Source organism: Hippopotamus amphibius, chromosome 11 (assembly GCF_030028045.1).
Source record: "Hippopotamus amphibius kiboko isolate mHipAmp2 chromosome 11, mHipAmp2.hap2, whole genome shotgun sequence".
In the NCBI taxonomy this organism is placed as follows: domain Eukaryota; kingdom Metazoa; phylum Chordata; class Mammalia; order Artiodactyla; family Hippopotamidae; genus Hippopotamus; species Hippopotamus amphibius.
The window spans coordinates 21,828,416-21,844,540 of NC_080196.1; the positions used below are offsets into that span (position 1 = coordinate 21,828,416).

General features: G+C 39.2%; 1 protein-coding gene across 3 annotated transcripts in view; it reads left to right on the forward strand.

Annotated features, from left to right (window-relative positions):
* PGBD1 (piggyBac transposable element derived 1) overlaps positions 1-4,293 on the forward strand; it is an 18,585-nt gene extending 14,292 nt beyond the window's left edge. For all 3 annotated transcript variants that reach the window (XM_057699966.1, XM_057699965.1, XM_057699967.1), the window contains one exon: positions 2,564-4,293. In XM_057699966.1, coding sequence (XP_057555949.1) covers positions 2,564-4,121 — 1,558 coding nt within the window. In that variant the 3' untranslated portion in view covers positions 4,122-4,293. The remainder of the gene's footprint in view (positions 1-2,563) is intronic.
* The last annotated feature ends 11,832 nt before the right edge of the window (positions 4,294-16,125 follow it).

Genomic DNA, 16,125 nt, shown 5'->3' on the forward strand with positions numbered 1-16,125 from the left:
GAAGAACAAGTTAAAGCTAGTAGTGGGTGCTTAGTGAGTGCTGCTGTGGGATGACTGAATGTGTAGCACAGGTGCTCCTAAAGCAGAAAGAGAGGGAACAGATTATGAGCAAATGTTGGGTTCTGGTGAGGCCATTAACTCTTTGGAGACTTGAGAAAAGAAGGAAAAGGAAACAGCTTGGGGTAATTACACTGAAGGGGGTGAGGATTCTCCTTATTGACATTTGTTCATCTTAGGGAAACAGGGAGCTAAGTCTCAGTTAAAAGAGAAATGTCTTGAAGCTGGTGAAGTCTGAGCCAAGCTGCACTAAAGGAAGAGAAATAACACTGTGACTTAGCTCAGAGTTATAACTGGAGAATAGGAGGCTGCTGTTGTATCTGTCAGGTACATTTACATCAGGTAACTGAAACCGTGACTCACAGTGCCTCCGGGAATCAAGATATCTTATTGTTTCATGTGACAAGGAAGTCTGAAGGGGTGGGCTCTTCTAGGTTTGGTGCTCCATCATGATGTCAAAAATTGAGTGTCTCCCCAACCCCTGCCAACCTCCCCACTCATTCAGCAAGCATTTTATCACTCATATTCAGAGTCACGTATAATACAGAGGCCTACCTTCAGTAGCCACATGAGGGTACAGCAGATGAGAAAACACAGAACACAATGCAGTATGATGACGTGCCCTGTAGCTGTGATAGAGCATGCAGGAGGGGACCCAACTGAGATCTGGGTACTGGAGAAGGTGTCCCAGAAGAGGTAACATCTGAAATAAGACCTGATGAGTAAGCAGGAATTTACCAGCTAAAGAGGAGGTGGATCACAGAGAGGCATCGAAAGAGAATGCAAATGCCTAGAGAGGATAGGAAAGAACTAGGAGAGAAGAGTCACAGGAGCCACAGAAGATATTTTTATTATTATTTTATTTATTTGCTAACTTATTTAGCTGTGTCGGGTCTTAGTTGCAGCACACAGGTTCTTCATTGCCGCATGCGGGATCTAGTTCCCTGACCAAGAATTGAACCCAGGCCCCCTGCATTGGGACTGTGGAGGCTTAACTGCTGGACCACCAGGGAAGTCCCAGAAGATCATTTTAAAGAGCAAGTTTCTGCTTGAAAAATTCTGAGTCCTCTTTGGAGTAGGAAAAGAGGTCATGTTTGGAGAAGATTGGGAGATTTGAGAAGAGCAATGAAACACCTGTTGTGAGAAATGGGAAGAAGGGGACAAGAATACATGAGAAGGATTTCTGGGCAGTGTTGAGTAACTAGCCATTTTGGAGACCATCATTTTTAGCAGTGTCAGTCTACCTAGTTGTTTTTCTCTGGTACTACTCACTCCTGGGTGAGGAACAGAGAAGACCAAGGATGGGGTTTACCTGGTGCTGAATTTTGCTGGTCCAGTGCTGCAGAAGGACACTGGGCAGGATGATTGATGATCCTGGCAAGAGAAGGGCTAAGGTGATGATGAATCACGAGGTCTAGACAGAATAGGAAGGAAGGTAAAAGTGGGAGGACATGGAGGAGTCAGAGTGAGATGGAAGAACAGGTATCGTGGGAGGAGTGTGAGGAGGCTAGAGTGAAAAGAAATTGGGGCTAGAGAGTGAGCTCTTGGAGTTTAGTTTTCAGCAATGGAAAGTTCAATGTAGTGACAGGATTCAGGGAGGGTCCCTGAAGTTGAGGATGTCAGGGAGCTCTGAGACAGATCTACTGAATAGATCATACATGCAAACGTTAAAGACGCCCAGGATGATAAATGCTTTAAGCAAATAAGTAACATATATAATGTAAATTATATTACAGCATACTCTTTTCACTGCTTTTTCCTCCCTTATGCCTTCTTAAATTGGTCTAATTTAATGTACCAACAGAACATTAGTAAATGAAATGCAAGTTTCTAGAATTAAAAAAGTTTGTGTAATAATACTTTTCATCTTAGTGACTTTAGCCTACTTCCTTGAAAACCTCATAAAAATCAGTTCAAGGGCAATAAGTTTGAGTTTCTCTTTCGTTTCTTCCCAGAAACAGTGTGTCCACCAGGTGAATGCAGAACTAGGAGAGGCTAACTCATTCCATGTTCAGAAATTCTGTGAGAGGTGAGGAGGCTCAGTAAATAACAACCCATTTCCTTGTCCAAATTCAGAACCAATTGATAGAGACACAGGAGTAAAACACATGATTCTGGAAACCTCAGCTTTATGACTGACAGAAGCTAGACTGATAAAGCTGCCCAAAGGCAGAGCTAAGTGGGTGCATAGTGACAGCAGACCCTCCCCACCATAGGCCGTCCTGATCCATCTTGGGGGAAAAGGAACATGGAATGTCTGCAACTTACTCCTAAAGAAGACAGACCAGTTCTTTCTCCCAGATTCAACAATTAGTTAAGTCATGAGGAGTGAGTGGGAAGTGGGGAGAGGCCAGAAATGTTCAGTTTGGCCTAAGCGCTCCCCACGGAAACAGGAGTAAGAAGTAAGTATTCCCGACAAAAGAATCCTTAGGCGTCAGTGGATTTATCCTGTATCAGTGAATTAGACTGAGAATTTTTATAGCATGTGTTCTTTTTTCTTTCCCAGAGATTGTGTACCCCAGGCCCCTTGTAGTACCCCTGTTCCTGCTGAAAGGACAGTTTCACATTTGAACACTCTGAAGGACCGTCACCCGGGTGACTTGTGGGCTCGGATGCACATCTCATCCCTGGAATATGCTGCAGGAGACATTACCCGAAAAGGGAGAAAAAAGGACAGAGCTCGAGTGAGTGAGCTGCTCCAAGGCCTCACATTTTCTGGTGATTCAGATGTGGAAGAAGATAACGAGCCTGAGACCCAGCCTGCTCCAAAAAGGCTGAAGGCATCAAGTGTCCCAGAGAAGAACTGGACCAAAAGAGACATTAAACCTAAGTTTCCAAGCTGGTCAGCACTGGATTCTGGATTTTTGAATCTCAAGAGTGAAAAGTTGAACCCAGTGGAGCTCTTTGAGTTATTTTTTGATGATGAAACATTCAACTTAATTGTTAGTGAAACTAATAATTATGCTTCTCAGAAAAATGTCAACTTGGAAGTCACAGTTCAGGAGATGAGGTGTGTGCTTGGTGTCCTGCTTTTGAGTGGCCTCGTGAGGCGTCCGAAGAGGGGAATGTATTGGGAAATGTCTGATGCCGATCAGAACCTGGTTAGAGATGCAATCAGAAGGGACAGATTTGAATTGATTTTCTCATACCTGCATTTTGCAGATAATAGCCACCTAGATCAAAACGATAAGTTTACAAAATTGAGGCCTCTCATAAAGCAAATGAATAAAAATTTTCTCCTGTATGCTCCCCTTGAAGAATACTATTGTTTTGATAAGACAATGTGTGAGTGCTTTGATAGTGACCAGTTCCTAAATGGGAAACCTATTAGAATTGGCTATAAAATTTGGTGTGGTACAACCACACAGGGTTATCTGGTTTGGTTTGAGCCCTATCAAGAAGAATCTACTATGATGGCAGGTAAGGATCTTGATCTTGGTTTAGGTGGAAATCTAGTGATGAATTTTGCAGATGTTCTTTTAGAAAGAGGTCAATATCCCTATCACCTGTGTTTTGATAGCTTCTTTACAAGTATCAAATTGATGTCAGCCTTGAAGAAGAAAGGGGTGAGAGCAACAGGAACAATTCATGAGAACAGGACTGAAAAATGTCCCCTGATGAGTGCAGAACATATGAAAAAAATGCAGAAGGGGTATTTTGATTTCCAAGTAGAAGAAAATGATGAGATAATTTTGTGTCGTTGGCACGGTGATAGTATTGTCAGTCTGTGCTCCAATGCTGTTGGCATAGAGCCAGTCAATGAGATATGTTGTTTTGCCGATGACAAGGAGATCCCTCACATAAGTCAACCATCCATAGTGAAACTGTATGTTGAATGCAGGGAAGGCATAGCTAAAATGGAACAGATCATTTCCAAATATAGGGTGAGAATAAGAAGCAAGAAATGGTACTCAGTTTTGGTGAGCTACATGATTGATGTAGCCATGAGCAATGCATGGCAGCTACACAGAGCCTGTAACCCAGGTGCCTCTCTAGACCTTGGGGATTTTCGGAGATATGTTGCCCATTTCTACCTGGAGCATAAAGCAAATGTGTCAGATTAAGGCAGTTTGTAAAACAGACACAATGCAGACATTAGTAAGACAGAAAAATCACAACTACACATCAGATTGTACCCAAAGCAAACCTGATGCATGTATACAATGAAATTATTAATTTACATAAAATTTTTTAAAGAAATATTAGTTGAGTTTCAAAAGCTGTTATAACAAGTAATGTTAAAGATGATCTGTAAAAATATTGAAATCCATTGGTATCTTTTTCTATGTCTAATTTTGATGTCAACCATGTGAGAAATCCTTTATTAGTTGATTACTTTGTGCATTTAAAGAATGAAATGCTGCCTTTTTTTTTTCCTGGTATTTTTCTCTGGGGAATGCCATTTTAAAATGCAGGCAGAATTTAATGCAATCCCTATCAAATTACCAATTAACATCTTTCACAGAACTAGAACAAATAATCCTAAAATTTATACAGAATCATAAAAGACCCAAAATTGCCGAAGCAATACTGAGGAAAAAAAACAAAGCTGGAGGCGTAACCCTCCCAGACTTCAAACAATCCTACAAAGCTACAGTAATCAAAGCAGTGTCATACTGGCACAGAAACAGACATATGAATCAATGGAACAGAATAGAGAGCCCAGAAGTAATCTACAACTATGGTCAATTAATCTTCAACAAAGGAGGCACGAATATACAATGGAGAAAAGACAATCTCTCCAGCAAGTGGTGTTGGGAAAGTTGGACAGCTGCATGTAAATCAATGAAGTTAGAACACACCCTCACACCATACACAAAAATAAATGTTAAATAAGTTACTCAAAATGGCTTACAGACTTAAATATAAGACATGACATCATAAAACTCCTAGAATTGAACCTAGGCAAAACATTCTCTGACATAAATCATAGCAATGTTTTCTTAGGTCAGTCTCCCAAGGCAATAGAGAAATAAAAGCAAAAATAAACAAATGGAACCTAATCAACTTACAAGTTTTTGCACAGCAAAGGAAACAATATGCAAAGACAACCTACAGGAAAAAATATTTGCAAACAATGTGACTGACAAGGGCTTAATTTCCAAAATATACAAACAGCTCATACAACTCAATAACAGCAACAAAAACCCAATCAAGAAATGAGCAGAGGATCTAAATAGACATTTCTCCAAAGAAGACATAGAGATGGCCAAAAGGCACATGAAAAGATGCCCAGCATTGCTAATTATTAGAGAAATGCAAATCAAAGCTACAATGATGTTACCACCTCACACCAGTTAGAATGGCCATCATCAAAAAGTCTACAAATAACAAGTGTTGGAGAGGATGTGGGGAAAAGGGAACCCTCCTACACTGTTGGTGGGAATGTAAATTGGTGCAGCCACTGTGGAGAACAGTATGCAGATTCCTTAAAAACTAAAAATAGAGTTACCATATGATCTAGCAATCCCAATCCTGGGCATATACCTGGAGAAAAAACTAATTTGAAAAAACGCATGCTAGTATTCACAGCAGCACTATTTATAATAGCCAAGACATGGAAGCAACCTAAATGTCTATTGACAGATGAATGGATAAATAAGATGTGGTACATATATACAATGAAATACCACTCAGCCATAAAAAGGAATGAAGTAATGCCATTTGCAGCAACATGGATGGACCTATAGACTGTCATACAGAGTAAAGTATGTCAGAAAGAGAAAGACAAATATCATGCGGTATCACTTATAAGTGGAATCTAAAATAGGATACAAGTGAACTTATTTACAGAATAGAAACAGACTCATAAACATAGAAAACTTATGGTTACCAAAAGGGAGAGGATGGGGAAGGGATAAATTAGGAGTTTGGGATTAGCAGATACACACTACCGTATATAAAATAGGTAAACGACAAGGTCATATTGTATAGCCCAGGGAACTATATTCAATATCTTGTAATAAACTATAATGGAAAATAAAAATAACCATAGAATGGTGCTAAATTCATAGGTGAAAATCAAGACAGAGACCATGATGTCAGGATGATCTAAACAAAAAGTAGCTGTCAGAGGCTAAAGACCTGAGCATTGGTGTAATCACATCCAATTGTGTGTAGGCAGGGATGTTGAAGGAGAGTTCTGTGAAGGGAAAACTGGGGGTGAAGCAGTGTCTTTGAATATTGAAATGAAAGGTGTGTCCTGTTGTGACTGTGGACGTTGGTAGCAGAAGCCAAAAGAGTCAAGAAAACTGAGGAAATATGGAACAAATCAGGATAACAATAGAATCATCATGAGAAGAAAGGCAAGGGTAGCAATAAACTTGACATAAAGCCCATGTTGAAAACTACTAAGGAGATTAAATAAGTCCAGGATTCAAGTTATCAGGATAGATAACCAAAGGAGAAATACTTGAAAAAAGTGGATGACGTGAACTGTGACTCTTTAGTGTTGAAGTCTAGTATTGATGAATTAGTCTAGAGGGTAAAGAGAAGATGGACCCCACCTCATTTCTGTGGATAATACCTTGCATTCCTTTCACACCGAAACATTTACTGTCCCAATCCTGGCTGAATGGCAGGTAGTCAGGCTTGAATTCTTTCAACAGGCATGAAATTATGCACATGCTGAGGTGTAAGTGTAAGCCATGCCTAACGAAAACAGATTTGCTTACTCCACACTGAGATGCTCAAATATGTTTATTATTTCCTTTAATTAATCTGTTATTGCTTGTGAACTATCAATACATCACTAAGATGGGTTGGTTTCTGCTTTCAAGCAACGGCGTGTCTGGTATCTATAAAATCTATAAATACAAGAATATTAATCGAATGCAGGTTTAAATTAAATGATAAATAGTACAGAGAGCGAATGCTAATGTGGGCAGCAATTATTTACAAAATAAACTCATTTCACTTTCATTTCTATCTTGATCTTTAGACCCCTCTGGCCATCCCCTACTTGGCAGTTATCAAAGGCTGCACTTAATATCTCCCCTTTCTAAATGTATTCTTCTCTAGGGTTCCATAATTAAATGACTTCAATACCTGCCCCCCACCCCAATGTGACATAAATGTCATCTGTGATTCCTTCCTTCTACCGCCCACGTCTAATCTCTCTAGGATCTGTTTGTATGTCTCCACCTCTCTGCCGTTACTATCATTTAGATCACAGTTCTGTGACGTTGCCTGGCTGCCCACCACAGCCTCCCTCCAGGCACCCTGCCCCACCATTCCCTTCTCCAAATCACATCCACAGTGAGAGTTTTTTTTTTTAGTTCTAAAAGTTCATTTACATATTTTAGATGTAGATATTATATCTTGGACTGTGGCTTCCCTTTCCATTTTCTTTTTTTTTAATTTTTAAATTTAATTTTTTTTATTGAGGTACAGTTGTTTTACAATGTGTTAGTTTCTACTGTACAGTGAAGTGGAGTTCCCTGTGCTATACAACAGGTTCTTATAAGTTATATATGTTATATATATATTAGAGTATACATGTCAATCCTAATCTCCCAATTCATCCCACCCTCCCACAGTGAGAGTTCTAAAGAACAGGTCAGCATCAGCTATGCAGGAGATTGAGACAGTATGTTATAAAGCAGCATAAATGATATTTATAAAGCAGCATAAATGTGGGTCTTGGCACCAGAAAGTCTTTGAATTCCAACTGTATGACCTTGGGCAGATTTTCCTCTCTGGCCTACACTGTCACCATGACCCTCAATGCCACTCCACAGTGAGAAGAAAGAGAGAGCCCAAGGGATATGGTGAGTGACTCTAGTCTTAAGACTAGAGCATAACTGGCCCAGGTGCTCAATACACACCAGTACCTGCTCAGGAAGTGATATAGAGAAATAAGCTAGAAGGAACCTGGTTCCCTAATGGCTGGAATAGAGCCCCAGAAATTGCCTTCCTCCAAAATGGTACATGTGAGGACAAAAACTTATATCTTGGTGAAGTCACTGCTACTGGGGGGAGGGCGGAGTTGGTCTTTGTTACTCCCAGATCTCCCAAAGATGGCTCAGAGTCAAGGCCCAAGGAAATCCTTGTAGCAGAAGGGCTATCTGCAGATTTCCTGGTGTGAAGGACTCTTTCCTGGCAGGCTACATTCCTGATTCCATGTGAAGCTGTGTTTCTCCACCTTGATCCATGTAGCTCTTTTTTATTCTTGAGGGAACTGGCATGGCTACAACTGGGACTTCTCGTGCTTCTCCACATAGTCCAAATAATTTAGTAGCAGGTTCACTCTGCCTGGAGTCTGGGATTCAGGAGGACTCCCATTCAGCATCTTGTCTTCAGAGGTAGCCCTTTTTTTATTTTAATGACACACATATATGTATGTATATATGTATATATACACACAACTGTACACACATTAATATGGATTAATTAATCCATCTTAATTAAGGGGTTAATATATAGACTATAAAGGATTTCTGCCAATCAATAAGGCAAAGTTAAAAAGCCCAAAAAGAAGCTGGACAAAGGATATGAATAAGGAATTCACAAAGGAAGAAATGCAAATGGCCAATAAGCATATAAAAAGATGCATAATTCCATTAGTATTTGGAGATTAAAAATAAAAACAAGGCACCATTACACACCTAACAGACTGGCAAGTATTTAATAGTTTAATAAATATTGGCAAGGATTTGGGATAAGGGGTGTAAATTGGCAAAGCCAATTTAGAGGTACTTTAGCATCTATTAAAATTTTAAATGCATAAATGATGTGATATTTTAATTTTATCATCCCACTGTCCTTGATAACTAGAATTCTTGACATGGGAGAAAAGTGCGGTAGGCAGGTTCTAAGATGTCCTCCAATGATCGCAGTTCCCAGTATTCAAAGCCATATATAATCTCTCACCCCCTTAAAATAGCTTCCTTCTAACCAACAGAATAATGTTTCAGAGGGGATGTCCCTTCTGTGAATAGGTTACAAAAAAAACTGTGATTTGTGCTTGTTAGCTGATGCTCTCCCCTAGGGATTTAGATGAAGCAAGCAGTCATGTTTTAAACAAAATGAAAAGACAACTTATGGACTGGGAGAAAATATTTGCAAATGATGTGACTGATAAGGGCTTAATTTCCAAAATATAAAAACAACTCATACAACTCAACAACAACAACAACAACAAAAAACCAAACAGCCCAATTGAAAAATGGGCAGAAGATCTAAATAGACATTCTCCAAAGAAGACATATAGACAGCCAGTAGGCACATGAAAAAATGCTCATCAACGTTAATTACTAGAGAAATGCAAATCACCTCACACCAGTCAGAATGGCCATCATAAAAAGTCTACAAATAGCAAATGCTGGAGAGGGTGTGGAGAAAAGGGAACCCTCCTACACTGTTGGTGGGAATGCAAATTGGTGTAGCTACTATGGAAAATAGTATGGAGGTTCCTCAAAAAACTAAAAATAGAGTTGCCATATGATCCAGCAATCCCACTTGTGGGCATATATCCAAAGCTATAATTTGAAAAGATACATGCACCTCTATATTCATAGCAGCACTACTTACAAGAGCCAAAATGGAAACAACCTCAATGTCCATCAACAGATGAGTGGATAGAGAAGATGTGGTGTTTATATATACAATGGAATATTACTCAGCCATAAAAAAAGAATGAAATAATGCCATTTGCAGCAACATAGACCTAAAAATTATCATACTAAGTGAAGTCAGAAAGACAAATACCATATGATATCACTTATATATGGAATCTAAAATACAACACAAACAAACATACCTACAAAACAGAAACAGACTCACAGATATAAAGAACAGACTTTTGGTTGGGGGGGGAAGGAGGGAAGGATTGGGATTTTGGGATTAGCGGATGCAAACTATTATGTATAGGATGGATAAACAACAAGGTCCTCAAAACTCTGTGACTCAGCAGTAGCAGGCAAAACCTAATCTTGATTGGGAGATAAGATGGCAGAGTAGAAGACGTGAGCTCACCTCTTCTTTCATAAACACCAAATCACAACTAAGTGCTGAACAACCATCAACAAAAAAATGCTGGAAGCTACCAAAAAAGATACCCTACATCCAAAGATAAAGAAGCCACAATGAGACAGTAGGAGGAGTGTAATTGTGATAAAATTAAGTCCCATACATGCTGGGTGGTGACCCACACACTGGAAACTAATTATAGCACAGAAGTTCTTCCACAGGAGTGAAAGTTCTGAGCCCCACATCAGGCTCCCCAGCCTGGGGGTCTGGCAACAGGAGGAGGGGCCCCCAGAGAAACTAGTTTTGAAGGCCAGTGGGGCTTGATCACAGGATCAAACTGTGATCCTGGGGGAAACAGAAACTCTACTCTCAGAGGGTGCACACAGGGTCTTGTGCACACCAGGAGCCAGGAAAAAAAGTGATGACCTCATAAGCGACTGGGCCAGACTTACCTGCTAGATTGAAAGATCTTCTGCAGAGGTGGCTCACTGAAGAGACAAGGACACTGGTGGCAGCAGTTCTAGGGAGTACTCATTGGCATGAGCCCTCCTGGAGGGTGCCATTTTCTCACCAAGACCTGGCTCCACCCAACAGCTTGTAGGCTCCAGTGCTGAGATGCTTCAGGCCAAACAACCAACAGGGCAAGAACACAGCCTCACCCATCAGCAGACAGGCTGCTTAAAGTCTTCATGAGCACACAGCTTCCCGATAAACACACTCCCTGATAGGGCCCTGCCCACCAGAGGGACAAGATCCAGCTCCACCCACCAATGGGAGGAATCAGTTCCTCCCAACAGGAAGTCTGCACAAGTCTCTTAGACAGTCTCATCCACGAGAGGGCAGACAGCAGAAGCAAGAAGAACTACAACCCTGCATGCTGCAGAATGGAAATCGCAATCACAGAAAGTTAGGCAAAATGAGACATCAGAGGAATATGTCCCTGATGAAGGAACAAGATAAAACCCCAGAAGAACAACTAAGTGAACTGGAGATAGGCAATCTACCTGAAAAAGAATTCCGTAAAGACAATCCAAGATCTCGGAAAAAGAATGGAGGCACAGATTAAGAAGACACAAGAAATGTTTAACAAAGACCTATATGAACTAAAGAACAAACAGAGATGAACAATACAATAAGTGAAATGAAAAATACACTAGAAGGAATCAATAGCAGAATAACTGAGGCAGAAGAATGGACACGTGATCTGGAAGACAGAACAGTGGAAATCACTGCCATGGAACAGAATAAAGAAAAAATAATGAAAAGAAATTAGGACAGTCTAAAAGACCTCTGAGACATTAAATGCATGAACATTCACATTATAGGGGTCCCAGAAGGAGAAGAGAGCAAGAAAGGACCTGAGAAAATATTTGAAGAGATAATAGCTGAAAACTTTCCCAACATGGAAAAGGAAACAGTCACCCAAGTTCAAGAAGTGCAGAGTCCCAAGCAGGATAAACCCAAGGAGGAACATGCTGAGACACACAGTAATCAAGTTGACAAAAATTAAAGACTGAAAAAAATATTAAAATCAATGAGGGAAAAGCAACAAATAACACAGAAGGGAACTCCTATATGGTTATCAGCTGATTTTTCAGCAAAGACTCTGCAGGCTAGAAGGGAATGGCATGATATATTTAAAGTGATGAAAGGGAAGAAGAACCTACAACTAAGAATACTGTACCCAGCAAGGCTCTCATTCAGATTCAACAGAGAAATCAAAAGCTTTACAGACAAGCAAAAGCTAAGAGAATTCAGCACCAACAGACAAGCTTTGCAAGAAATGCTAAAGGAACTTCTCTAGGCAGAAAAGAAAAGGCTACAACTAGAAACGAGAAAACTATGAATGGAAAAGCTCACTGGTAAATGCAAACATACAGTAAAGGTGGAAACCATCTGCACACAAATATATCAAAACCAGCAACTGTGAGAAGAGAAGAAGGTGTACAGGATATTGGAAATGCATTTGAAATTAAAAGACCAGTGACTTAAAACAATTTTTTTCATATATATAGACTGCTGTAACAAAACCTCACTGTAACTACAAAACAAAAATCTACTATAGATACACATACAAAAAAGAATAAGGAATCCAAACACAACACAAAAGTTAGTCATCAAATCATAAGAGAAGAGAACAATAGAGGAAGGGAAGAAAAATACCTATAAAAACAAATCCAAAATAATTAACAAGATGGCAATAAGAATATACATATTGATAATTATCTTAAATGTAGATGGATTAAATGCTCCAACCAAAAGACCTACAGAACAGCTGAATGGATAAAAAATAAGACCCATATATATTCTCTATAAGAGACCCACTTCAGATCTAGGGACACATACAAAGTGAGAGAATGGAAAAACAAATTCCATACAAATGGAAATCAAAAGAAATCTGGAATAAAATACTCATATCAGACAAAATAGACTTTTTTTTTTTTTGCCACAGCATGCAGCATGCAGGATTTTAGTCCCCCAATCAGGGATCAAAACCATGCCCCCGGGGCTTCCTAGGTGGTGCAGTGGTTGAGAATCCACCTGCCAAGGCAGGGGACACGGGTTCTATCCCTGCTCCAGGAAGATCCCACATGCTGCGGAGCAACTAAGCCCGTGCGCCACAACTATTGAGGCTGCGCTTTAGAGCCTGTGAGCCACAACTATTGAGCCCATGTGCTGCAACTACTGAAGCCCACGTGCCTAGAGCCTGTGCTTTGCAACAAGAGAAGCCACGGCAACAAGGAGCCCGCGCACCACAATGAAGAGTAGCCCCCACTCACAACAACCAAAAAGAAAGCCCATGCACAGCAAAAAAGACCCAACACAGCCAATTAAATTAATTAATTAATTTAAAAAAAACCATGCCCCCTGCAATGGGAGCATGGAGTCTTAACCACTGGACCTCCAGGTAAGTCCCCGAAACAGACTTTAAAATAAAGACTGTTACATGAGACAAAGAAGGACACTACATAATGACCAAGGGAGCAATTCAAGAAGAAGATATAATGATTGTAAATAAATATTCACCTAACATTAGGAGCACCTCAATATATAAGGCAAATACCAACAGCCATAAAAGGAGAAATAGACAGAAACAGAATAATAGTGGAAAGTTTAACACTGCACTTTCATCATGGACAGATCATCCAGACAGAAAATCAACAATGAAACACAGGCCTTAAATGACACATTAGACCAGCTAGACTTAATACTTATAGAGCATTCCATCCAAAAGCAACAGAATACACAATACACATTCTTCTCAAGTGCACATGAAACATTCTCCAGGGTTGATCACATGCTGGGCCACAAAGAGAGCCTCAGTAAATTTAAGAAAATTGAAATTATATCAAGCATCTTTTCTGATCACCATGCCATGAGACTAAAAATCAACTACAAGAAAAAAACTGTAAAAAATACAAACACGTGGAGGCTAAACAATACACTACTAAACAACCAATGGATCACTGAAGAAATGAAAGAGGAAATAAAAAAGTGCCTGAGACAAATGAAGACAAAAGCACAACAATCCAAAATCTATGGGATGCAGCAAAAGCAGTTCTAAGAGGTAAATTTATAGCAATACAATCTTACCTCAGGAAACAAGAAAAACCTAAAATAAATAACCTAATCTTACACCTAAAGCAACTAAAGAAAGAAGAACAAACAAAATCCAAAGTTAGCATAAGGAGGGAAATCATAAAGCTCAGAGCAGGAATAAATGAAATAGAGATGAAGAAAACAATACAAAAGATCAATGAAACTAAAAGCTGGCTCTTTGAAAAGATAAACAAAATTGATAAACTTTTAGCCAGACTTAACAAGAAAAAGAGAGAGAGAGTTGAAATCAATAAAATCAGAAATGAAAAGGAAAAGTTACAACGGACACCACAAAAATGCAAAGGATCACAAGAGACTACTACAAGCAACTGTATGCTGATAAAAAGGACAACCTAGAAGAAATGAACAATTTCTTAGAAAGGTACAGTTTCCCAAGACTGAACCAGGAAAAGACAGAAAATATGAACAGATGAAATAGAAAATATGAACAGACCAATCACAAGTACTGAAATTAAAAATATGATTTTAAAACTCCTAACAAACAAAAGTCCAAGACCAGATGGCTTCACAGGCAAATTCTATCAAACATTTAGAGAAGAGTTAACACCTATCCTTCTCAAACTATTCAAAAAAGTTGTAGAGGAAGGAACACTCCCAAACTCATTCTATGAGGCCACCATCACCTCGATACCAAAACCAGACAAGGAGAAAGAGAGAAAAGAAAGGGAAGAAAGAAAGAAATAAAGGAAGAAAGGAAGGAAGGAAGAAAGGAAGGGAGGGAGGAAGGAAGGAAGAAAGGAAAGAGAAAAGAAAAGAAAATTACAGGCCAATATCACTGATGAACAAAGATATAAAAATCAACAAAATACTAGCAAACTGAATTCAAAAACACATTAAAAGGATCATACACCATGATCAACTGGGATTTATCCCAGGGATGCAAGAATTTTTCAATATCCACAACTCAATCAGTGTGATACACCACATCAACAAATTGAAGAATAAAAACTATATGATCATGTCAATAGATGTAGAAAAAACTTTTGACAAAATTCAACACCCATTTATGATAAAAACCTCTTCAGAAAGTGGGCATACAAGGAACATACCATAAGTAAGGCCATGTATGACAAACCTACAACTAACATCATACTCAACAATGAAAAGCTGAAAGCACTTCCTTTAAGATCAGGAACAAGACAAGTATGTCCACTCTCAGCACTATTATTCAACATAGTTTTGGAAGTCCTAGCCATGGCAATCAGAGAAGTAAAAGAAATAAAGGGAATCCAAATTGGAAAAGAAGAAGTAAAACCATCACTATTTGGGACTTCCCTAGCAGTCCAGTGGTTAAGAATCCACCTTCCAATGCAAGGGATACAGGTTCGATCCCTGGTCAGGGAACTAAGATCCCACATGCTGTGGAACAACTAAGCCTGTGAGCTCTAGAACTGTGAGCCACAACTAAAGACAAGCCCATGCACCACAACCACTGAGCCTGCGCACTCTGGAGCCCATGCACCATAACTAGAGAGAAACCCACATCCTGCAGCTATAGAAGCCCGCATGCCACAACAAAGAGCCCATGTGCCACAACAAAAGATCCCACATGCCACAACAAAGATTCCATGTGCCACAACTAAGACCCGACACAGCCAAATACTAACAAAATTGTTAAAAAAAAAAAAAAAACTGTCAGTGTTTTGCAGATGACATGATATACTATACAAGGAAAATCCTAAAGATGCTATCAGAAAACTACTAGAGCTGATCAATGAATTCAGTAAAGTTACAGAATACAAAATTAATACACAGAAATCTGTTGCATTTTTATATACTAACAGTGAAAGATCAGAAAGAGAAGTTAAAGAAACAATGCCATTTGCCATCACATCAAAAAGAATAAAATGCCTAGGAATAAACCTACATACGGAGGCAAAAGGCCTGTACTCCAAAAACTAGAAGATGCTGATGAAAGAAATGGAAGATGACACAAATAGATGGAAAGATATACCATGTTCTTGGAGTGGAAGAATCAGTATTGCCAAAATGACTTTACTACCCAAGGCAATCTAAAGATTCAATGCAATCCCTATCAAATTACCCATGGCATTTTCCACAAAACTAGAACAAAAACTTAAAATTTGTACAGAGACACAAAAGACCCTGAACAGCCAAAGCAATATTGAGAAAGAAAAACGGAGCTGGAGTAACCAGGTTCCCAGACTTCAGACTATACTACAAAGCTACAATCATCAAAACAGTATGGTACTGACAGAAACACAGATCAATGGAACAGGATAAAAAGCCCAGAAATAAATCCATACACCTATGGTCAACTAATCTATGACAAAAGAGACAAGACTATATAATGGAGAAAAGTCACGCTCTTCAATAAATGGTGCTGGGAAAACTGGACAGCTACATGTAAAAAAAAATAAAATTAGAACATTCTTAAACACCATACACACAAACTCAAAATGGGTTAAAGACCTAAATGTAAGACTGGATACTATAAAACACTTAGAGGAAAACATA